General features: G+C 40.6%; 1 protein-coding gene and 1 non-coding gene across 3 annotated transcripts in view; both read left to right on the top strand.

The window, feature by feature from the left end:
- Nucleotides 1–226: 226 nt before the first annotated feature.
- The window catches only part of TMEM30A (transmembrane protein 30A), a 45,788-nt gene continuing 21,025 nt past the window's right edge, over nucleotides 227–24,989 (top strand). The window contains exon 1 of one of the 2 annotated variants that reach the window (XM_070376208.1): nucleotides 227–669. In XM_070376208.1, the coding sequence (XP_070232309.1) occupies nucleotides 433–669 (237 nt within the window). In that variant the 5' untranslated portion in view covers nucleotides 227–432. The remainder of the gene's footprint in view (nucleotides 670–24,989) is intronic. The other variant, XM_005902813.3, reaches the window with a different exon arrangement.
- On the top strand, nucleotides 24,610–24,745 carry LOC138989260 (small nucleolar RNA SNORA21). The gene has a single exon (XR_011465504.1). It is a non-coding gene; the product is annotated as a small nucleolar RNA SNORA21 (small nucleolar RNA).

Genomic DNA, 24,989 nt, shown 5'->3' with positions numbered 1-24,989 from the left:
ACAGAAGCTTCCGTGAGCCGAGTGGAAGACACGCTTATGGCGCAAGCGCCGAGGCCTCTTCGCCCCAGCCTCCCCAGGGCCGCGCATGCGCCGACGTAGCTTCACGCTCTGGGGATAGAAGCCTTCACTTTGTCGTCACAGGACAGATGATCAAGGTGCGTCCGCCTTTTCCCTCCCCCTTCCATCCTCCTCCCTTTCCCCCTCCCCTTGTCCCTCAGTCTTCTCCCTCCTTCCTCTCTCCCTCCCTCTGGCGTCCCCCACCGACTCTCGCTTCCGGTCGGCGGCTGTCTGCGGAAGGGTGTCCCGCCCCTTCCGCCTTTACAGCGGCAACAGCGGCGGCGGCGGCGGCGCCTGCGCGTCTTCTGTCAGGGTCAGCAGGCGGGTGCCCTGGGCCGTCCACCTGCGCGTCTCGGAGCCGCGCCCGGGGGGTCGATGGCGATGAACTATAACGCGAAGGATGAAGTGGACGGCGGGCCCCCGTGTCCTCCCGGGGGCACCGCTAAGACCCGGAGACCAGATAACACGGCCTTCAAACAGCAACGGCTGCCGGCTTGGCAGCCCATCCTGACGGCTGGCACGGTGCTGCCCACCTTCTTCATCATCGGCCTCATCTTCATCCCCATTGGCATCGGCATCTTCGTCACCTCCAACAACATCCGCGAGATCGAGGTGAGCGGAGGGGAGGCGACGGCCGTGCGCGTTGGCGCCGCCGGGGAGCGGGGTCCCTCCTTCCTGGGGTCCCGGGGGTCAGGCGGGCCCTGCCCTTCCCCACCTTCTGTCTTCCTCAGTTTCCTCTTTCTTTTCCTACGGGTTTTTCTGAATTTGCAGTTTTGCCGGCGCTTTCTTTCGCTGTTTATCCAGTTAGGGAATGACTCTCTGTAATGCACAGTGTGGGTCAGGGTAAGAACGCCCCTTTGATGGGCGGAGGTTAAAAAAGGAAAAGAAAAGAAAAGGAGAAGTGGAAAGAAGTTATATGGAGATCAAACTCCAGGAGAGTTGTCACGGTCAGAGTGTCACTTATCTGTGTGGGGATTATCCCGGGTCACGGATATCAACACCTTGGCCGTTGTTGGGGAAAGGACCCAGGGTCATAGAGGCAGTGATGATTTTTATGTAAAGAAGTTGCCATGTGGCAGATCACGTATTAGGACGTGTGACCGAAGTGTGTACAGTACTTTTCACGTTGAACTCACAGATGCTTTTACTTACAGGGCGTATTACCCGTTGAAGGTAACTTGACGCTCCAATTCCGGTTTTACTTTTAGGTTACATTGATTAATAATCATGCCCTACATTCGCCCTCGTCCCCTCTCAACCCTCCCCACCCCGCCAGATTTTAAACTGAAAAAAAAAAAGTCTGTGACCACACACGGAGAGTAATTTGTGAATTATCTCCTGAACGTGTTACTGTTATAAGGCATGATAGAGAAACCTGGGGAAACATCTTGACTTCTGTCAGAGAAACCATCATCGTAATATAGTTATCTTCATACAATCTGCAGTGGTGAACATAGGTTGGTACAGAATGTAAATACTTTGTGTAGATGTCCAGTATTAAACATCTGCTCATCCTCTTTTCTTGATTATCTGAGGGTATTTTTTATCTCTTTGAAAGGGGAGGAACGGGTACAAAATTCTGTCACTTTTTTTCTATCAGTTATGTCATTTTTTCCCCTTTTTAATTTTACTAAATACTTTAAAATTTATGGATGCAATTTAATAGGGCTTTCAAAACAACTTTATTTCAATGGCAGGAATAGGCATACTTTCCAATTTAATTAACAGCGTTACCTGTAAAAGCACAATCATTATATTTTTAATTGTACAAGGTGTGCATTTCTGTGTTAGTAATAAGAGTGTATGGCATAGTTTTAAAATCTTTTACTGAAAGTTCATTTTCAGTTAATAATAAAGTATCACAGTATATTTTTTCAGTCTAATGCTCTGTTTTATCATTTTTATCTCCTAGTAGTCCTTCAGATGTAGTACTTAGTGTTCTCCCAACTGTATTGTGCTGTGCTGTGTTGTGCATAGTCTCTCAGTCATGTCTGACTCTTTGAGACCCCATGGATTGTAGCCGGCCAGACTCCTCTGTTCATGGAGATTCTCCAGGCAGAAACACTGGAGTGGGTTGCCATGCCCTCCTCCAGGGGATCTTCCCAACCCAGGGATCGAACCCAGGTGTCCCTCATCGCAGGCGGATTCTTTTACTGTCTGAGTCGCCAGAGACGCCCTAAACCTAATTATTAGGACCACACATACCAGGATGTGAGCACAGTGGTGTAATACAAGGGCCATGGGCTCTAGGCAGGAGTCAGGCAGAGCTGGGTTTAAATTCCAGCTCAGCTATTAACTGGCTCAGTTTGTTGGAAAACATAATCTCCCTAAGCCTCAGTTTCCTCACTTGTAAAATAGGTAAATAATGCCTATTTTTGTGAACTGTGAGATTTAGAAACAAGATAGATAATATTCCTGGCACTACATTTATACACTAGTTACTATATTGTGATGTCCACTAATCAGGAGATGAGAAATGGAGTCAGAGGGGTTGGTATTTGCTAGTAAGCTAGAAAAGCATTGTAAAATTGAGACAGAAACCAAACTTGGATGTCTTGATTTTCAGTCTTATGCTTTTACACTACACTGGGATCCTTATATCTATGTTTTTAGTGGATATTAAGATGAAAGCAGCAGTAGTTTGGAATTTATATGATGAGTATTTACTAAATTATCAGAACTCAATTTCTGTCAATATTTACTATACTATGAAGGTAAATGTTAACTTTCTTTAAAACTTTTGGATTCTGAAATAAAGTTCTTTACACTAGTTGATGAAATGGAAAGTTCTTAAATAATTCTCATGTATGTAATTCTGATTTCAAGTTGTCTGAAGAGTCTGATGTAGCTGGATCTAGTTAGAAGGGCACTGAAGTTGAGTCAAGGCATTAGAGTCCAGCTTCTACTCCCTAGTTTGTGCTCTTAGGCATATTTTTGAGTCTCAGTTTTCATTTCACTTGAAGAGCTGAAAGATTCAGACTAGATGATCCCTTAGAGGCCTTGTTCAACTTTAATATTGTGTGACTTCCAACTTAATGTGATTTTAAGAAAAATGCTGCATATTCAAGTTGTATCACCTTTGAAACTAGAGGAGATGAGAATTAGGAATGATTAGGAATTTTGTACCAGTGCTCAGATACAATTGTGCAAATAAATTTTTAAAAAATTTGTTGATTATGTAGAGAATTGGTTCTGAATTGAGCCTGGAGTTACTAGAAGAACCTGGGGAACTTCCCCAAAGCACACGTACTTGTTTCTGACTGCTCCTCACCCTTTGTGAGTCACTAGTTTAAAGTTGAGGGTTATTAAAAATAAATATGTAAGAAGTTCTTGGCAAGATTCACTTCCATACGACACGTTGCTTACATCTCTTTAGCTTATTTTCTCATTTTTGAAAATTTTAAAGGACTTTAATTATTGCACTCATCTCACATGCTGGTAAAGTAATGCTCAAAATTCTCCAAGCCAGGCTTCAGCAATACTTGAACCATGAACTTCCAGATGTTCAAGCTGGTTTTAGAAAAGGCAGAGGAACCAGAGATCAAATTGCCAACATCCGCTGGATCATTGAAAAAGCAAGAGAGTTCCAGAAAAACATCTATTTCTTCTTTATTGATTATGCCAAAGCCTTTGACTGTGTGGATCACAATAAACTGTGGAAAATTCTTAAAGAGATGGGAATACCAGACCACCTGACCTGCCTCTTGAGAAACCTGTATGCAGGTCGGGAAGCAACAGTTAGAATTGGACATGGAACAACGGACTGGTTCCAAATAGGAAAAGGAGTGTGTAAAGGCTGTATATTGTCACCCTGTTTATTTAACTTCTATGCAGAGTACATCATGAGAAACGCTGGGCTGGAAGAAGCACAAGCTGGAATCAAGATTTCCGGGAGAAATCTCAATAACCTCAGATATGCAGATGACACCACCCTTATGGCAGAAAGTGAAGAGGAACTAAAAAGCCTCTTGATGAAAGTGAAAGAGGAGAGTGAAAAAGTTGGCTTAAAGCTCAATATTCAGAAAACAAAGATCATGGCATCCGGTCCCATCACTTCATTGCAAATAAATGGGGAAACAGTGGAAACAGTGGCTGAGTTTATATTTCTGGTCTGTAAAATCACTGCAGATGGTGACTGCAGCCATGAAATTAAAAGATGCTTTCTCCTTGGAAGGAAAGTTATGACCAACCTAGACAGCATATTCAAAAGCAGAGACATTACTTTGTCAACAAAGGTCCGTCTAGTCAAGGCTATGGTTTTTCCAGTGGTCATGTATGCATGTGAGAGTTGGACAATAAAGAAAGTTGAGCGCCGAAGAGTTGATGCTTTTGAACTGTGGTGTTGGAGAAGACTCTTGAAGAGTCCCTTGGACTGCAAGGAGATCCAACTAGTCCATCCTAAAGGAGATCAGACCTGAATATTCAATGGAAGGACTGATGCTGAAGCTGAAACTCCAATACTTTGGCCATCTGATGCGGAGAGCTGACTCATTTGAAAAGACCCTGATGCTGGAAAAGATTGAGGGCAGGAGGAGAAGGGAATGACAGAGGATGAGGTGGCTGCATGGTATCACCAACTCAATGGACATGGGTTTGGGTGGACTCTGGGAGTTGGTGATGGACAGGGAGGCCTGGCGTGCTGCGGTTCATGGGCTTGCAAAGAGTCGGGTTGAACTGAACTGAAGGACTTTCATTGATGTATTATATCAAATTACTAGGCCAAAGGAGACTTGACCGGTCAGAATGCTTTTGTAGTATCGCTTAAAGTGCTAAGATCAGAAATCCAGACATTTTAGGTATAAAAATCAATGGGTCTTCATCTTTTTCCTGGGAGGATTATACAAAAAGTTACTACTCTTGTAAAGCATATTGGAGTCCCCTAAAAAAGGTATTTAGAAATAGATTATCTCCTCTCATTAGGTTTATATATCTTGTTTAGCTGGGTTTTAGATTTTCTATTATCTAATAAGATAAAATTTTTAGAAAACTAAAGTTGTTAATTTTTCAGTCATAAAATATTTTAAATATTTAATACCTCATTAAAACTAAGATTTAGTATCTTCATTTATTATTAGCAGCAAGGAATAAGTATTTAATGCGGCAGTTGTAAGAGTCAGGAACATCTCTCTATTAATACCATAAAGGTAATGTTTTTCTAGTTGATGGTCCTTGTTTTTGAGGCAGAGATGTTAATTTGATAGTGCTAACCTGAAAAAGAAAGTGAAAGTCGCTCAGTCCTGTCTGACTCTTTGTGACCCCCATGGAATTCTCTAGGCCAGAATACTAGAGTGGGTAGCCTTTCCCTTCTCCAGGGGATCTTCCCAACCCAGGGATCAAACCCAGGTCTCCCTCATTGCAGGCGAATTCTTTACCATCTGAGCCACAAGGGAAGCCCAAGAATACTGGAGTGGGTAGCCTACCCCTTCTCCAGGGGATCTTTCCGATCTAGGAATAGAACTGGGGTCTCCCGCATAGCAGACAGATTCTTTACCAACTGAGCTTTCAGAGAAGCCCCTTCTATCCCTGATAGAAAGTATTCTTAACTTTTGCAGTTTCATACGTTTATCAGTTTAAAGTTATATAGTTGTAGATTAATGGTTAGAATCAAATGAGGACATTATTTGGAGTGATAGCATAAATTTAGAACTAAATATTTACTTCAGAATTAATATTGCCAAAGTGTTGTGTTCAACCTACATTTGCATTTCAAATTTTAGTGGATTAGCACTCCCACCCCCATGCAAACATGCTTGATTGAGAAACCCTAATTCTCTTCCTCTTCACCTTATTATTGTTTCATTTATCACCCTCAACTCTGTAATTCTGGTTATTTTCTGTTTCCTTAGTTTCTGACAAAAATAGATTTTTATCTTTTGATTTTATGCTTGTGTAATTTGAATTCTTGGGGCTTTCCAGGTGACTTGGTGGTAAAGAATCCACCTGCCAATGCAGGGGACTGGGATTTGATCCCTGGGTCAGAAAGATCCCTTGGAGAAGGAAATGGGAACCCACTCCAGTATTCTTGCCTGGGAAATCCCATGTACAGGGGAGTCTGGCAGGCTGCCGTCCACAGGGTCACAAAAGAGCTGGACACGACTTAGCAACTAAACAACAACTTAGATTCTTAGATTTAAGGATTTCAAAAGGATCTTCTGTATTTAGTATTCTTTGTTTATACTTAGCCCATAGCTAAGAGTCAAAGAAGAATAAGTTGCTTTGTAGACATGATTGTTAAAATTTAGATAGTTCATGTTAAGAATTATAAAGATTTTAGTAGTCAAATGAATTGCAGTTGGTTAGAAGTTGACTCTTGGAAATGAAGAGATTTTTAGCGTTCCTGTTATTTGTTTCTCTTGTAACTTTAGCATTTAGGGCAATGGTACGGGGAGGGAGGAGGGTGGGGGGGTTCAGGATGGGGAACACGTGCACACCCATGGTGGATTCATGTTGATGTATGGCAAAACCAATACAATATTGTAAAGAAATTAGCCTCCAATTAAAATAAATACATTTATATTTAAAAAAAAAAAGTAAATACGGCTAGCCAAACCATTTTTGTGAAGCCCAGGAACTGAGAATGGTTTTACAGATGGACATTTGCAATTGAGTTTGATGATAGAGGACACTAACCTTGAACTCCAATAATATGAAATGTTATCTCTACAAAATAATTTTATTCTTACTTGTAGACCTGGGTCACCAAAAAATTGTACACATTTGTTATTATATTTTGAACTCCATCAATTAAAATCTGTTATATAAGAACCTATATAATATCCTCAAATTTACCTCTTAGTTTGCAAAGCCTAAAATATTTACTTTCTGACCCTTTACAGAAAAGAACTTTCTGTCCTTGACTTGGAGTTTTAAAGAAACATACTGGCAAATTTAACATTTGTTACAAAAATAGCAGTGTTTAATTTATACATTCTAATCCTCAATAATCTTTCAAGGTAGGTGTAGTGATTACTGATTATTGCTTGTATTCTACATTCTTTGTATAAATAAATGTAGAATACCTTAGTTGAATTTACCATTGATCTTGGTACAGGTAATATTATTATTCATGTCTTTTTACAGATAAAGTTTAAGCAACTAAATAAAATTGCTTTTGAAGTTTTTACTTCAGTTACCTTTTGTCTTCATTAGAGCCTCTAGAAAGGACAAGTAATTTCTTTTATTTCTTATTTTTTAATTTTTATCTTTTAAAGATGAATTCTTTAGTATGAAATCATTAGTTCGAAGGGTACTTAAAATGTTTTTAAATTTAATCTAATTAATACTTAGAATGGTTTACCTTATTACTCAGCATTTTGTTGAGTGACCTGTTTAAGTCTTACATTGATTTCCTTTTAAGTCAGACTTACATTCGAAAATGGAAGCTCTCCAGCTCTTATACAGGGTACAAATGGCGTGTCCTTCAAAGTCCTCCTTTCCCACTGCATGAAATCCAGTCAGCTTTCTTAAGAATGGAATGCAATTTCAGAATTACTAAGAATTGTCAGTTTGATTTAGGAGAACAATTATAGTGGTAGCAAAAACGGAGCTGAGAAATATGATAACTCTTAAACTAGTCATCTCCATCTGTTGTTCTGTTTTGCCTCTGGCTCTTTGTGTTTTGAATTTAAGCTGCTAGGCAGGTCTCCAGCTTGTTGTATTCTGCACTGTGCCGTCTATGCTTTTGACATTTAATAGGCATTAATTTTTAAAATAGGGGAACTATAGTTCCTCTCTTACTCGTAGCATCTTTCTTTCTAGGATAAGTTATGGATTACTACCTTAAGTATAAGCTGTTTCTTCCCTAATTTTATTGAGGTTGCAATTGAAAAAAATTGTATAGATTATATAAATTATATATTTATATAGTTATATATATTGATACATATACATTGATATACATTGTGAAATGATCACCATAATAAAGCTAATTAACATGTCCATCACTTCCTATCAGATCAGATCAGTCGCTCAGTCATGTTCGACTCTTTGCGACCCCATGAATCGCAGCATGCCAGGCCTCCCTGTCCATCACCAACTCCCAGAGTTCACTCAGACTCATGTCCATCGAGTCAGTGATGCCATCCAGCCATCTCATCCTCTGCCATCCCCTTCTCCTCCTGCCCCCAATCCCTCCCAGCATCAGAGTCTTTTCCAATGAGTCAACTCTTTGCATGAGGTGGCCAAAGTACTGGAGTTTCAGCTTCAGCATCATTCCTTCCAGAGAAATCCCAGGGCTGATCTCCTTCAGAATGGACTGGTTGGATCTCCTTGCAGTCCAAAGGACTCTCAAGAGTCTTCTCCAACACCACAGTTCAAAAGCATCAATTCTTCAGTGCTCAGCCTTCTTCACAGTCCAACTCTCACATCCATACATGACCACAGGAAAAACCATAGCGTTGACTAGACGAACCTTTGTTGGCAAAGTAATGTCTCTGCTTTTGAATATGCTATCTAGGTTGGTCATAACTTTCCTTCCAAGGAGTAAGCGTCTTTTAATTTCATGGCTCCTCTAGGCCCTCCTGCGCCTGCGTAGCCACAGCTCCTTGGACGTGGGGTTGGTCCATCACTTCTTATAGTTACTCTCATATTAAAAAGACAAGTGATAACAAGTGTTGGTGAGGATATAGAGGACAAGGACAGGGACAATGGAATGTAAATTGGTGTAGCTATTAGGGATAAGAGTATGTTAGTTGCTCAAAAAATTAAAATACAGAACTAGCATAAGATCTAGCACTCCCACTGCTGCTGCTGCTGCTGCTAAGTCGCTTCAGTTGTGTCCAATTCTGTGCGACCCCATAGATGGCAGCCCACCAGGCTCCCCCATCCCTGGGATTCTCCAGGCAAGAACACTGGAGTGGGTTGCCATTTTCTTCTCCAATGCATGAAAGTGAAAAGTGAAAGTGAAGCACTCCCACTAGGTATGTTTTAAAGAAAATGAAATCATTATTTTGAAGAGATACATGAACTCGCATATTCACAAACTTTGTTTTTGTATCCAGTGGATTTTATTACAGTTTGGATGTTAGGCCAGGCTACCTTTGAATTTTAGTTTATGAAGGATATAGTGGGGTTTTGATGATTAAAAACTCATAGACTGAGTTAAATTTATCAAGAGTTTTAATCAGCATTGAGCATTTTCTATATGTAAAGTGCTGCTCTGGGTATAGTATACAACAGAAAAAAGCTTGTGGACAGGGCCTCCTTTTTTTTTTTTCCTTCCAAGTAGTGAGCCCTTCTTAGAAACCTGACAGAGTCTTTTGGAGGAGATGAAGCATACACGTAAAAGGAACTGCAAGCATTGCTGGATGAGTGGCACAGATAGAATGTGCCCTAGAGGTCCAAAGAAAGACAAGATTACGTGTCTCCAATAACCATGGAAAACTTTCAGGTGGGCTTTGAGCTGGAACTTGAAGAATAAATAGCACTTCTAAAGAGGAGGTTGGATGCATTCCAAGAAAGCAGATTTATATGAGCAAAATTGTAGTAGCAGGAAGTCAAAAGGTGTATAAAGTTGGAGGGAGGGTAAATAAGCTGATGCTAGGTTGGAGAAGGCAATGGCACCCCACTCCAGTACTCTTGCCTGGAAAATCCCATGGACTGAGGAGCCTGGTAGGCTGAGGTCACAGGGTCACTAAGAGTCTGACACGACTGAGCGACTTCACTTTCATTTTTCACTTTCATTCATTGGAGAAGGAAATGGCAACCCACTCCAGTGTTCTTGCCTGGAGAATCCCAGGGACAGGGGAGCCTGGTGGGCTGCCGTCTGTGGGGTCACACAGAGTCGGACACGACTGAAGTGACTTAGCAGCAGCAGGTGGTGGATAGACTAGGTTTTTGATGATAAAAGATGATGGTGTCCACTGTAGAATGGTTGCAGTGAAGAGCAGTTAGATTTAGGATGTATAATTAAAGTAGAGCTAAAAGAATTTTCTCATGTGGGTGTGTAGCTGCTGCTGCTGCTAAGTCACTTCAGTCGTGTCCGACTCTGTGTGACCCCTGTGCGACCCCATAGATGGCAGCCCCCAGGCTACCCCGTCCCTGGGATTCTCCAGGCAAGAACACTGGAGTGGGTTACCATTCCTTCTCCATTGCATGAAACTGGAAAGTGAAAGGGAATTCACTCAGTCGTGTCCAACTGTTGGCAACCCCTTAAACTGCAGCCTACCAGGCTCCTCCATCCATGGCATTTTCCAGGCAAGAGTATTGGAGTGGGGTGCCATTGCCTTCTCCGGTGGATGTGTAGTGTGTGAGATAAATTGTAGAATCAAATCTAACTGGAAGATATTTTGGTCTGCATTGGAATGATGGAATTGTAATTTTGTAACCAAGCATGGGCTTGTATGCCAGGTTGCAGAAACTGACAGCAAGTATTTGCAGCAAAATGTAGGGTTTTATTTGTAGAGTGCCATGGAAGGGAGTGGGGGACAAGCCACTCCAACCTGGTCTGTGAGTTGGGGCATTTCTTAAAGAAAAGAACAAAGAGGCCGAGATTAATGGTCATCTTCTGACGTTTCTTTATTTGCAGTTTTGAGGGTCAGGATGTCTCTGGTTTACAGTGTTCTGGCCCCGTGATCTGTGGCTCAGGCATCTGTAAGCTCATCTTGTCCCGGAGAAACAGCCTGAGTTTGTGTGTTAATCACATGTCCATAACAGCAGTTTTAGTACAGCAATTATGTTATCAACAACCACTGTGATTTTAGTCATCTGACTCTGGTTGATTAGCATTCACCTAGCACAGGCTTGAGGTCAGAGGGGACAAGAAAGGGAAAAGTTTTGGATAGAGAGATTGATTAATCGTAAACTCAGGGAACACGGTTTTAGGGGGACTTGGCTTCAATTTATCAAGATGGGGAAGACCATAGAAACAGTTTTAGTGTGATAGCAGGGTTTGGGAGGTTAGAAGCTGAATAAAGAGTTCTCTGTTTTTCCTCGTTACAGTGAGATGCCTTTTAAACATCCAAATTGGAAATAATGAGAAAACAACTAAATAGGGAGAAGGTTGAGACTGGGGTTAAGTATTTTGAGGTTTCATCAGTGTAGATGATATATAGAGACATAAGATAGAATAAAGTTATAAGAGTTAGAAAAGGAAGAACATCCAAAGAGAGCCATGAGTCACTCCGGTGAATATAGAGGTCGGGGAGGTGAGGAGGAACTAGCAAAGGAGATAGAAAAGGAACAGCTAGTGAGATAAGAGAAAAACAAGGGAAATGTGGTCTGCAAACCAGTTTCAAGGTAGAGCACGTGATAACTACGCCCAGGGCTGCTGCTACTAGTTCATGTGAGCGGAAAACTGGAAGCTGACCTCTGAGTTAACAACGTGAAAAGCAGCTCTCGTGCAGTGAATGGAGTCACCATCCATATGGGTTTCAAGCCAGAAACCCTGAAAGTCTCACTTGTCATCATCTTATCTCTAGCCACTAACTTCTGTAGATTTTACTTTCTCTGTATTTTTTGAAACTTTTTCCCCCCTTATCTCTACTGCCTTTTTCTTTATGTTTTTCGTATATTTCTGGGTTATTGTAATAGCATTTTATTTTTCTAGTTGGCATTTTCTTCAGTCTTGCTGCATGTTATTGCCAGAAGCGTGCAGGCTATTTAAAAGACTGGTCTGAATATTTCATCTCTTGCTTAACATTTCTTCTATGTCTGCCTGTAGCATTCAAGATAATGTTCAAGACCCTTAACATGGAATGTAATTTTCTTCATGATAGGCTACTTTCTGTTTCTGTGGCCTCATCTCCTACCACTCCCCTGCCCTTTGCTCTAGTCATGACTATTGCAGTTTATGAAATGTGGCATGTTGCTAGATAAACCTGAAATGTCCTTCCTTTTCTTGTTCTACCACAGTTTTCAAATTTCATTCCTATCCCACCTGATATATTGAATAAATAGATGCTTCTCTCAGCTTTCATAAGGACTAGCTTACAATCTGTCATAACATTATTGAATTATATTTTTAAATTACTAATTAACATAACTTTCTATCCCATTATTATGGAAGTTCTCTTATGACACGAATGATGTATTTTTCCATTATATATTATCATCCTGGAATCTAATAGAGATCTAAAATAAATTCTAAAGATGATGCCAAAATCTTGAGTTTGGATGCTTGGGACAGTGGTGGTACCATTTATAGGCATCAGAAGACCACTGTTGGGTGTGAGGTTATGGGAGTCAATGAACCACGACTATTTTTTTTAACTGAAATTTTTAGTGAAGTGTAACCCCCCAGATTAACAAGTCACAAATATCTGGCTTAATTTTTAAGAGCTCACCATGGATTTGAAATACCATGGAGATGGTAAGAGTTTCCAATGATAAGGAAGAAATTCAACCAAAGGGATACATCTAGGAATATGAAAATGGGACTTGAGGGTGGAAATAAATGTATAGTGTGTACATTATAATGTATGAAATATGATATGAGGCCGCACGAGGTTATTGTCAGAAAGTAGCACTGGAGACAAAGATAAAAGCCACTAATATTTGAATATCAGTTATATGACTGTATAAAACGAAGTTTTATGTAGAAAAGACCTGTATTTCCTTTAAATAAAAGCCCTAGTTTACTCATACTGATTGCTTATCTGTTCCTTTTATCTACCCTCTTGTATAGATTGAAGCATAATTAGCAAAGCCATTTTCATCAGTTCTGTCCTAGGCAGTTTTTATAACTTGATACTTTAGTAATTGTTTTAAGGGGTAAACTAAAACTTCATGTTGGAATATACTTTTTTGTTTGTAAAAATGCATTAAATGCCAGATGTAAAAATGCATTAAATGCCAGATGTAAAAACTTTGTGAAACTTAGTATAACAAAATTCTATTTCAAACTCTGAAAGTTAAGATGTTCCTGAAATGACAAGCACCTTGCCATAACCATGTTGTTGTTTTGAATCTGTATTTTAGACGAAAACTATGAAGATGTGCTGGTACTGTTTAAAACATCAGCGTATTCACGAGTGGTGCCAATTTTATTTTAAAAACATAATGTCTTTTCAATTGACGTCCATGTTTCCAAATGATTGTACAGTAGGAGCAGGAGCAGTCTTATACAAAGAACAGCAATTTTGGAGTTAGATATGATTATATCACTGTTACAGATTGAATTGTGTCCTTGTGAAAGATATGTTGAAACCTTAAGTCCGAGTACCTGAATGTGACTTTATTTGAAAATAGAGTCTTTGCAAATGAAATCAAGATGAGGTTATTCTGGTGGGCTCCTGTTCAGTATATCCATCTGGTGTCCCTGTAAGAAAAGACAGGCACAGAGTGAAGATGATGTGAAGAGAAGACACAGGGAGAAGTATGTAGCAGCAGAGGTGGAGGTGGTGTGATGCAGCTGCAAACCAAGGAGTGCTGGCCATTGCCAGAAGCAGGCAGGAGGCAAGGACCATTTCTCCCCAGGGTCTCAGAGGGAGAACAGCCCTGCCGGCACCTCGAATTCAGACTTCTAGCCTCCAGAACTGTGAGAGAAGAAATTTCTCGTGTTCTCAGACACCTAGTTTGCAGTAATTTGCTTCACTAGCCCTCAAATCGGAGAAGGCGATGGCTCCCCACTCCAGTACTCTTGCCTGGAAAATCCCATGGATGGAGGAGCCTGGTAGGCTGCAGTCCATGGGGTTGCTAAGAATTGGACACGACTGAGCGACTTCACTTTGACTTTTCATTTTCATGCATTGGAGAAAGAAATGGCAACCCACTCCAGTGTTCTTGCCTGGAGAATCCCAGGGACGGGGGAGCCTGGTGGGCTGCCGTCTATGGGGTCGCACAGAGTCAGACACGACTGAAGTGACTTAGCAGCCCTCAAAAACTAATAGTCATATACTAGCTGATTGGTTCTGGGCAGTCATGTAACCTCTGAATATCAGTTTCCTCTGTGAAAGATTAAAATAGTTCTGGCACTGAATAGACATTTGGGAAATAATAACTAGTTTTTAAATTTTTTTGTTATGATGGTTTGCATGACATATTACTTAATTCATTTATCATTTCCACATGTGAGATTGACTTACTGATTGAATTAGAAGTAAACACCTTTTCTGTAGTTCCCACTCAGATTCTTTAACCTACAGAAACATGCAGCAGCATTTCATACGACTCAGAATTTTATTGGGATATGAAGGATTAAACTTGTTCTGTAACTATCAGTGTAGAACTAAGCTTTTGATTTTTAAAATAACTAATTTTCAAAAATAAAATGAATTAAAAAAATAATTCAACTGTTAACTTTTAATTGACTCTAAATAATTTGAGTATGTTTCGACTGAAAAAAACCATCAGCCCTGAAGTTGTGAGTTAAGTTTTGTTTGCAGGTCTTACTGAGTATTGAGCCCAGGAGACAGCCTCTCAGCTCTGAGGTACTGTCCCCGAGGTCAGGAAGGAGCCAGGATATACAGGAGTTTAGTCCCCAACTAAATCCCGAAGAAGAGACTGACACTGAAAGCTAATGCTTTTAGTGCTTTTCTGTGTATGGGAAGATGCAAGAGTCTGGGCTCATTGAAATTATCCCTTAGATGGGCATCCTGACTATCTCAGGCCAGTATCTCAAGCACAGAATGCTTCCTGTTTTTCCTCCATCCTGAATTTCCTCAGGGCACACCATTGGTGGGCAGATGCCATGGGTAATTGCTTGATGCTTATAGAACCGGGATTGGGGGGCAGCATTCCCTGTCCACATGTCGATGTGTATGTCTTTCCTCTACCCCCTTTATCTGATGAGCATTTTTTAAGGGAATTTTTCTTCTTGAGGTATTACCTATTGAATAAAAAGGAAGCTTTTTATTTTAAATGCTTTTAAAAATGTTCAGTGTCCCAGAATATCCTGCTTTCTTATTGTGCCCCCTTTTTCCTCCTCTCCTCACTCTTCACAGTCCTTACCCACCTTCTTTCTTACTGGGGCCTGGGTTGTACAGATGACCTCATCTATAGTCATAAAAACATCTGTGGAGAGCTCAGTGCTGTCCCTCATTCTTGAGCCCTGAGTTAGAAGCAGTGTAAGTTAAAGGCAAGAACATGGTCCACTGCTCAGCCGGTACAGCCTTCTCTTTTTGTGGGAGATCTCTTCATAACAAAGGGAGAAGTTGGCTTCTGTGGTGTCACACCAATGGCACTGGTATGACTCACAAATCTGAAGCACCTGCTGGAGGCACCTAGGGCAAGGTTAACATCGTGACCTCCTTGTCCCCCAGCTCTGTCTGCCCTGCCTGACGGGAACTGAGCCAGCTTCGTTTTTGTGGCTGGTGGTGCAGCATCTTGTGTGTGCGGCTGTGCCGGTGTGAGGGTGCTGTCTCCTGAAGCTTCTGACACCGCTCTTTCTAAGAGCTCTGGATTGGCTCTCTCCACAGCTCTCTCCACCTGGACTACAGAGCCACACTGCTCTAGCTTATAGTGACTAGTTACAGAAGCTACCCCTTTAGCTTCGACTCTGTAATCCAGTTTCATTTTTCTGTTTTCTGAGACCTAAATTTTCTGTACTACTGATTGTCAACTGTTTGGTAAATGGACACTATAGAAAAATTAGATGCTTTAACTGGTGCACTCCTAATTGATTCTCACATCTTTAACGCAGAATCTTGGCTTTGTTCATGTGTTAAGCCCTCAGTTAGAGATTGTCCCTCTTGGTACTATCTCCTTGTAGGTAACATCCACTCATCAGTCCTCATGGAGAAATTGCTGGATACTGGGTTAGGTATGAATTTCTATAGGACTTGTATTTCTTTTACCGAAACACCCATTACATTTCAGTGACGTGTGTTTTGTCACTGTGAGCTGCATGTGGTTAGACATTGGGCTGAGTCCTTCTTGCCTGGAAAACACAGACATTCAAGTAAATATTAAGTTAATAAGTGATGCTTTCCTGACAGCGCATTCAGGAAGAAATGAAAGTCATATTTCTTAGACTCCTTTTTTCTAATCTGTTTTCACGCAGGTGTTTGATTATGTTAGCCTCTTCTCTCTCCATTTACTTATTTCCTGCAGGACATTTTGAACACTCGGGATTACTTAGCTTTCCGAGGCTTTGTTGCCAGCAACAGTAACCAAGTGTGGGTACCTGATGGGGGAAAGGATTTACTGGAGGGAGATTGGGTAGGTCTCACACCGAATAGGTGGGAGGTCTAGAGGATCAGGTTCAGAGACCAGAGGAAAGCAAGAGAAGTTTGGAAGCAGAAACAGTGGCTCAGATGCCACAGCCGCTGTTTAGTTCTCTATTAGATTACTGCTTCAGCTGCTGGTCTCATGACACCCACTCGACTCTGATTTTGTGGAGATTCAGTCCTCTAGTCTGTATCAGGCTTGATCCAAATCTTATGCTTTTTGCTTGGCTCCTGGGGTTAGGATGTGGAAGGACTCAGTTGCTCTCTTGGCTTCTGAAGTGGAAAATAGAGCCCTGCCTGCCTCTGAAACTCTCAACATGAATTCCCCAGTGCTTGAGAGTGTGTTTGGGTGCTGGGCAACCTGATTAGCAACAAAAATAAATCACAGATACTTTTCTTCGTTCTTATAATCTGGAGGCTCTGAGTTTGTGCATCGAAACGATGGTATTATTCCTTGTGTAAGAGGACATAAGATGGTGCTAAGAACATAGATTTTAGAGAAAGTCAGAGCTGGGTTTAAATTCTTGGTGGGTGATACTGGGAAAATTACTAAACCTTCCTAGGTTAAAATAAGGAAAATAAAAATTAATTTTGCAGGAAACTATTGTACATTTCAATAAGTTGATGTGTGTTAAGTACTTAATGTCAGGTACTTAGTATATACATTTGATAAACAGTAGCCTATAAAACAGAGCATGTTCTTACGGATCCAGTTTACCTTTTAGCGTTGTCTCATTTCCTTCCAATGTGAAAACTCTCCACAAATCCAAACTGTTTATGCTCATTGTCCTTAAATGTACCTGTGGGTCCTAATTTCATGCTTCTCCTCATGGCCCTCTTTTCCATCTTTTTTTCCTTTTAATGGCTCATTTCAAATCCTCTTTTCTTTGAAAGTACTAGTCCATCTGGTACTTACTGTCCTCTGCCATTCAGTTTAGCACTTAATATTATACTTATTTTCTCTGTGTGTTAACCTTTGATGAAGTAGTCTTCTGGAGGGCCAAGGGAACTGTTTTTGTGAAGAAGCAGTTTAGTAGAAGGAACATTGGACTTCGAGTCAAACATTCTTGCTTCTAGCATAGTACCAGCTCTTGCTATTTGCATATCTTTGGGCAAGTTTCTTAATGTGTTCTCTTTATGTAAAATGAGGATAATACTTTTAGGATTTTGGTGAAGATCAGATGAAATATACGTTTAATAGAAAGGACTGTGTAAACTGTACATAAAATGTTACTTTTGCATCTGCCTTGTACTTCATGTCATGTGTTGCAGATAGAAAGATTTAAAGTGTTAATGATAATTTTTTTTACTTTCAGAATTTCCTGGAATCAAAGACATGCAATTTTTTTGTATATTTAAAAAAAGTATAATTAAAAGATTATGATGAAAATGTTATAGCTATCCTTTGATTTTGTAGAAGTATAATTTAATATTAAGCAATCAGTTCAGTTCAGTCGCTCAGTCGTGTCCAACTCTTTGCGACCCCTTGAATCGAAGCACGCCAGGCCTCCTTGTCCGTCACCAACTCCCGGAGTTCACTGAGACTCACGTCCACATAGTCAGTGATGCCATCCAGCCATCTCATCCTCTGTCGTCCCCTTCTCCTCCTGTCCCCAATCCCTCCCAGCATCAGAGTCTTTTCCAGGGAGTCAACTCTTCACATGAGGTGGCCAAAGTACTGGAGTTTCAGCTTTAGCATCATTCCTTCCAAAGAAATCCCAGGGCTGATCTCCTTCAGAATGGACTGGTTGGATCTCCTTGCAGTCCAAGGGACTCTCAAGAGTCTTCTCCAACACCACAGTTCAAAAGCATCAAAATACTTGGTTTAAAAATACTTAAGTTTTAATATACTGTAGTAGTGTAATTTATTAGATTTCATATTCCATCCTGTTGTTTTTGTTCAATTAAATAAAGAATATATCTTTGTTTAATCACAACTGATCATCTTTCTTTCCCCCTTTGCCTTAGACACCAATTTGAAAGAGAGTGGTTTAACAGGTTTCTGTTCAAAGCCAAACCATATATGGTAATAGGCCCAGCTGGCAACTTTTTTTTTATCCTAAATTAGACTTAGAAGAGAGAGAAGATGTGTAGAGACTTTTAAACAAAAAATTGAAAAAAATTTAATATATTTTAATATAGATTTTAAATATAGTTTATTTTTCTAAATGGTCTCATCTTTTCTCTCATCTTGTCAACATCATAAAATTTGACTTTTAAGTGGAATATTTTACATGAATAAGCCCTAGGTAGAAAGCTGTGACCCCTCAAGTTTAGTGAAAAATTATATATGCTTTGCCTGTCTTCATTTAGGAGACTTGTGTTTATTAACTTGTTTTAATTACATGCCAAGCCTGTCTTAGATATTTGTAGTGAATGAAAATTTTCTCTAAACAAAGTTTCATTAGTAAGTAGGCTTTGATGGAGAACATTTCGATAGGTTGTATCAGAATTTGACAAAACGAAGTTTTATTAAGCAGTTTTATGATTTTTGAAAAGCAGTTAGGTGTAATTGTTTTAATTTTTAAAAAACTTTTGTTGGAGTATAATTGATTTACAGTGTGTTTCAGGTGTATAGCAAAGTTAATTGTTATACATATATTAATTTTTCACCTTCTTTACCCATATGGGTTATTATAGAATATTGAGTAGAGTTCCCTGTGCTATACAGTAGGTCCTTTTTGGTTATCTATTTTGTGGTGTATAGTAGTGTGTCTGTGTTAATCCCAAGCTCCTAATTTATCCCTGCACCTCCCTACTCCAGCGTTTCCCCTTTGGTAACCATAAGTTTGTTTTTGAAATCTGTGAGTCTGTTTCTGTTTTGTAAATAAGTTCATTTTTATCATTTAAAAAATTAGAGTCCACATATAAATGTTATTGTATAAAATTTGTCTTTGTCTGACTTAATTCACTTAGTATGATAATCTCTAGGTCCATCCATGTTGTTGCAAATGACATTATTTCCTTCTTTTTTATGTCTGAGTAATAGTCCATTGCATTTATGTACCACTTTTTCTTTATCCATTCCTTTGTCAATAGACACATAGGTTGCTTCTGTGTCTTGGCTATTGTAAATAGTGCTATGAACATTGGGGTGTGTGCATCTTTTTGAATTATGTTTTTTTCTTGATATATCCCCATGAGTGGAGTTGCTGGATCAAAAGGTAGTTCTATTTTTAGTTTTTTAAGGAACCTCCATACTGTTTTCCATAGTGATTGTACTAATTTACATTTCCATCAGTAATGTAGGAGGTTTCCCTAGATGTTATAATTTAATGCTTTATTTTCTATATACAAATTTTAACCTTTTTTTTCAATTATGAAAAGAAATTGAATATCCACATAGAAAGTTTATGTGCTCAGTTTCAAATATAAAGGTCAGCTGGCTTTTTTTTTTTTACTCTATTAAGGTAAAGGTAATTAGAGTTGCTAATGATAAAATTCTTATCACAAGAGTGATAAAACAGATCCCAGTCTGGGAGAAAAATTTGTTAGAAGGCATATCTGATAAAGGGCTGTTACCAAAATATACAAGGGACTCTTAATACTCAGCAATAAGCAAGTGAAAAACTCTATTAAAAATAGGCAAAAGACCTAAACAGATACCTCACCAAAGAAGGTATGCAATACCCTAATCAGCCTAGACTGCTACAATGACATGTTGTAAACTGGGTGACTTAAATAGCAGGCACTCACTTCTCACAGTCCTTGAGCGAGGGATGTTTAAATCATGGTGCTGATAGGTTAGGTTCTTGGTGAGGACCCTCCTGGTTTGCAGGCGGCCACTTTCCTGCTGCCCTCGCCACAGCAGAGAGAGAAGGAGCTCTGATTTCTTTTCCTCTTCTTCTTAGAGATATTAATCGCATCATGGGGACCTCACCATCCTGACCTCATCTAAACCTGATTATTTCCCAGAGGCGTCAGCATATGAATTTTGAAGAGACACATTCAATTCATACATTCCACCCTTGTGCTCATGCACAATACTTTTATTCCATGTAATCAGCCCCCCGAATCTCTTCTGTTTCCAGCATCACCTTTAAAGTCTTCTAAATACCATTTTAATCAGATAGGTGAGACTCAAAGTATGATTCATCCTGAGGCAAAATTTCTCTCCACCTGTGAACCTGTGGAACCAGATGTGCTTCCAAATACCATGAAGTAACAGACATAGCTGCTGCTGCTGCTACATCGCTTCAGTCGTGTCCGACTCTGTGTGACCCCATAGATGGCAGCCCGCTAGGCTCCTCTGTCCCTGGGATTCTCCAGGCAAGAACATTGGAGTGGGTTGCCATTTCCTTCTCCAATGCATGAAAGTGAAAAGTGAAAGTGAAGTCACTCAGTCATGTCTGACTCTTAGTGACCCCATGAACTGCAGCCCACCAGGCTCCTCCGTCCATGGGATTTTCCAGGCAAGAGTACTGGAGTGGGGTGCCATTGCCTTCTCCAGAAACAGATAATAGCACAGACACTCAAATTTGAGAGGGGAGAATAAAATGAAAAGGGTGATGAGTTCCAAGCAGATCTCTAAAACTTAGCAAGACAAATATCATCAGATCTTAAGGCTTGAGAAGCCTCTTAAGGCTTGTTAAACCTCTTTGGTTTAACACTCTGCCTTCGGGACCCACTAGGGTAGAAGTCCTGCTTCAAAGCTCTGGGTTGCTGCCAGCCGGTCTGTTGAACTCCTTCTCCAGTATGAAATGAGGATGTAGCCCTGATGGTCTTAGAAGTCATCTCAGGGATCATTCTTCTCTTCTTTTGGAGAATCAGTAGCACATCACGTAGAGAATGGCTCTGTGGGCCAGTCCTGTAGGATCTGAGCAGTTCCTCAGCTTGCCTTCCTTCTGCTCCTCCTCTCTCCCCTTCAGTTCACACGGCAGTGTTTCTGCTAGAATGGCCGATTACGTCCATGGTTCTCATGCTCACTCACCTCTTTACTGAATGGTTGTTCAGCTTAGTATTACCCTTAGTTGTACCCTTAGTATTCTTTTCAGAGCATGCTTTCTGATTTTTTGTGGTATGGATAGGTTTGAGAATTTTTCCAGATCTTAAGTTTTGGTCCCTTTTTGCTTAACATTTTTTCTTAGTCCATTCTCTTTTCTCCCATCTTACTATTAATAAGCAGTCAGATGGAACCAAGCCATTCTTTGAACACTTTAATTCTTTAAATATCCAGCTTCATCCTTCCACAAGTGCTACATTCCACAAAACACTGGATCACAGTTTAGTCAAATTCTCTGCGCTTTATTGACAAGGATCATCTTTTTTTCATTGTCCAATAATGTCCATTTCTAAGACTTCACCAAAGCTGTCTTTTACCATCCATGTTTCTACCAGTATTCTAATCATGTTTATTAGCTCTCTAAGGAGATGGAAGCTTTCTTTTTAACTCTCGTCATTTCTTTCTAAGATCTCACCAGAATCACCTTTAATATTTATATTTCTAGCATGCATCTCAAATCTCCAGCCTATACCCATTTCCCAGATCCAAAGCTACTTCTGTCTTTTTGAATATTTGCTGAAGCAACACCTCACTTCTCAGTATAAAGTCTGTCTTAGCGTAAGCTGCTATTTTAAAAAATGTATAGACCAGATAGCTTAAATAACAGACGTTTATTTCATACTGTCTTGGAGGATTGGAAGTCAGACCAAGGTGCTGGCAGATTCAGTGTCTTCAGATTCTTCACCCTGAAGAGAGTGAAGAAAGACCGTCCACCTCCTGACTTGTAGATGGCTGCCTTCTCACTTTATCCTCCCATAGCAGAGAGACAAAGAGATTGAGAGAGAGAGCGTGCATGCAGTGCACAGAGGCAAGCACTCTGCTCTATTTTTTTCCATCTCAGAAGGATTCTCATTCCATCGTGGCGGCCTTACCTTCATGACCTCATCTAAACTGAATCCAGTGTTCCCACCTACAAGTTGTACTGGAAATTAGGGCTTCAACATATAAATTTTGGCTGATCCAAACATTTAGTCCATGATTTACAGATGGCAAGTAAACATGTGAAAGATGCTTGACAGTATCATTCAGTTCAGTTCAGTTCGGTCGCTCAGTCGTGTCCGACTCTTTGCAACCCCATGAATCGCAGCATGCCAGGCCTCCCTGTCCATCACCAGCTCCCGGAGTTCACTCACACTCAGTCTATCGAGTCAGTGATGCCATCCAGCCATCTCATCCTCTGTCGTCCCCTTCTCCTCCTGCTCCCAATCCCTCCCAGCATCAGAGTCTTTTCCAATGAGTCAACTCTTTGCATGAGGTGCCCAAAGTACTGGAGTTTCAGCTTTAGCATCATTCCTTCCAAAGAAATCCCAGGGCTGATCTCCTTCAGAATGGACTGGTTGGATCTCCTTGCAGTCCAAGGGACTCTCAAGAGTCTTCTCCAACACCACAGTTCAAAAGCATCAATTCTTCGGCACTCAGCCTTCTTCACAGTCCAACTCTCACATCCATACATGACCACAGGAAAAACCATAGCCTTGACTAGACGGACCTTTGTTGGCAAAGTAATGTCTCTGCTTTTGAATATGCTATCTAGGTTGGTCATAACTTTCCTTCCAAGGAGTAAACATCTTTTAATTTCATGGCTGCAGTCAACCATCTGCAGTGATTTAGGAAACTGCAAATTAAAACAACGAGATACCACTGCACACCTGTTAAAATGGTGAAAACCCAGAACATCAACAGCATCACATGCTGGTGAGGATGTGGTGCAAAAGGAAGTCATTTATTGCTGGTGGGAGTGCAAAATGGTACAGCCACTTTGGAAGACAGCTTGGCAGTCTCTTACAAAACTAAACATAGTCTTACAACGCAATCCAGCATTTTTACTCCTTGTTATTTATGTAAATAGGCTGAAAATTTACATTCACACGAAAACCTGCACATGGATGTTTATAGCAGTTTTACTTGTAATTGCCAAAACTTAGAAACAACCAAGATGTCTTCTGTGGTAACCAAGAAAACAGAATAATCTTTGATGCTAAAAAGAAATGTGCTATCAAGCCATGGAAAGACAGAGAAATCTTAAATGCATATTACTAAGTGAATGAGATAAATCCAAAAAGGCTACATGCTATATGATTTCAAATTATGTGCCATTCTGGAAGAGGCAAAACTATGGAGACAGTAAAAAGATCCATGGTTGTCAGGGGTACGGGTGAGGGAAGAATGAATAGGTAGAGTGCAGAGAGTTTTTAAGGTATGAAACTATTCAGTATGATACTGTGATGGTGTATGTATGTCATTACGCACTTGTAAAAGCCATGGAGTGTGCAACACCAGGAGTGACTCTTTTAAGGTGAACCATTGCCTTTGGGTGATAATGATGTAAGATTACAGGTCATCATTTGTAACAAGTACATTTCTCTGGTGAGGGATATTGATAATCAGGGAGATTGTGTCTGTGTAGGTCCAGGGAGTACATGGGAACTCTGTAGTTTGAACTCAGTTTTGCTGTGAACTTCAAACCACTCTAGAAAATAAATTCATATAATGGAAAAAATTTTCTCATTTTAGCTCTTAGGTCAGGTCTCTGACATCTGCTGGTGTATTGCAGTTCAGTTGTGACACTGACCACCTGAGTTTGTGTCAGAGTCCACGGGTGGAAGGGCTTGGTCTCCAGCAATACATCTGAGTACCACTCATACACCAGCTGCAAGTCAGGCTCCCGGGCAACCCATACTTAAGGCCAACTGGCTACAAATACGGGAGTTCCGAGTCCCCCTTGCCTAGACCTCCCTCACTTCACATGCCAGGTGCAAGTTCAGACATCTCCAGGCCGCCTGAACTTCTCACCAACTGCTTATAAATGTGGGAGGTTCCTGTAACTTCTCTCAGGTTTCCCAAGTTGTTGCAATAACTCAGAACTCAGGGAAGTGCTAGACTTATAATTATACTTTTATTTAAAATCATATAAATCAGGATCAGCTAAACAAAGAGACATTTGGTGAGGTCTTGAATGCAGAGCTTCATGCACTCCTCCTCCCTGAGAATCGGGGCTTGTCAATGGGCTGACCAACCCAAAGCTCACCTGTGCTTTGGTGGCCAGTGTTTTTATTGGGATTCCATGATGAAGGCATGATTGATTAAACACTGGTGGCTCAGTTGGTAAAGAATTTTCCTGCAGTGCAGGAAACCCGGGTTCAATTCCTGGGTCAGGAAGATCCGCTGGGGAAGGGAATGGCAACCCATTCCAATATTCTTGCCTGGAGAATTCCATGGACAAAGGAGTCTGGTGGGCTACAGTCCATAGGATTGCAAAGAGTTGAACACGACTGAGCGACTAACACATGATTGAACTAAACCTTCAGCCTTCTCCCTCTTTCCAGAGTGTGGACTGGGCCAAAGTCCCTAGTCACATCTGGTCTTTCTGGTGACCAGCCCCCTACCTGTCCCATTGCCTTAGCACAAACTCGTGTGAATTAAGGGGCTTATCAAAAACAGACTCTGACCCTTTTAAAAGCACTCAGTGGGCCTTTTGCTGATGACCCGCTGAGCCGTCAAGAAAGGGCAGAGTGAAAACACCGCTTTTGGGTGAAGCGGCAGCTTGTTGTGTTGTTTTGCTTCAATCGGTGGTGTGACAAAGTAAAAGAAAGAAAAAACAAAAACAAAAACAAAAACAGACTCTGATCAGCAGGGAAATTTTAAAGGACAAAATCACTGCAGATGGTGATTGCAGCCATGAAATTAAAAGCCGCTTACTCCTTGGAAGGAAAGTTATGACCAACCTAGATAGCATATTCAAAAGCAGAGACATTACTTTGCCAACAAAGGTCCGTCTAGTCAAGGCTCTGGTTTTTCCTGTGGTCATGTATGGATGTGAGAGTTGG

This window comes from Bos mutus, chromosome 9, assembly GCF_027580195.1.
Source record: "Bos mutus isolate GX-2022 chromosome 9, NWIPB_WYAK_1.1, whole genome shotgun sequence".
In the NCBI taxonomy this organism is placed as follows: domain Eukaryota; kingdom Metazoa; phylum Chordata; class Mammalia; order Artiodactyla; family Bovidae; genus Bos; species Bos mutus.
The sequence above is the reverse complement of the archived record's forward strand: the minus strand, read 5'-3'. Positions and strand labels throughout refer to the sequence as shown.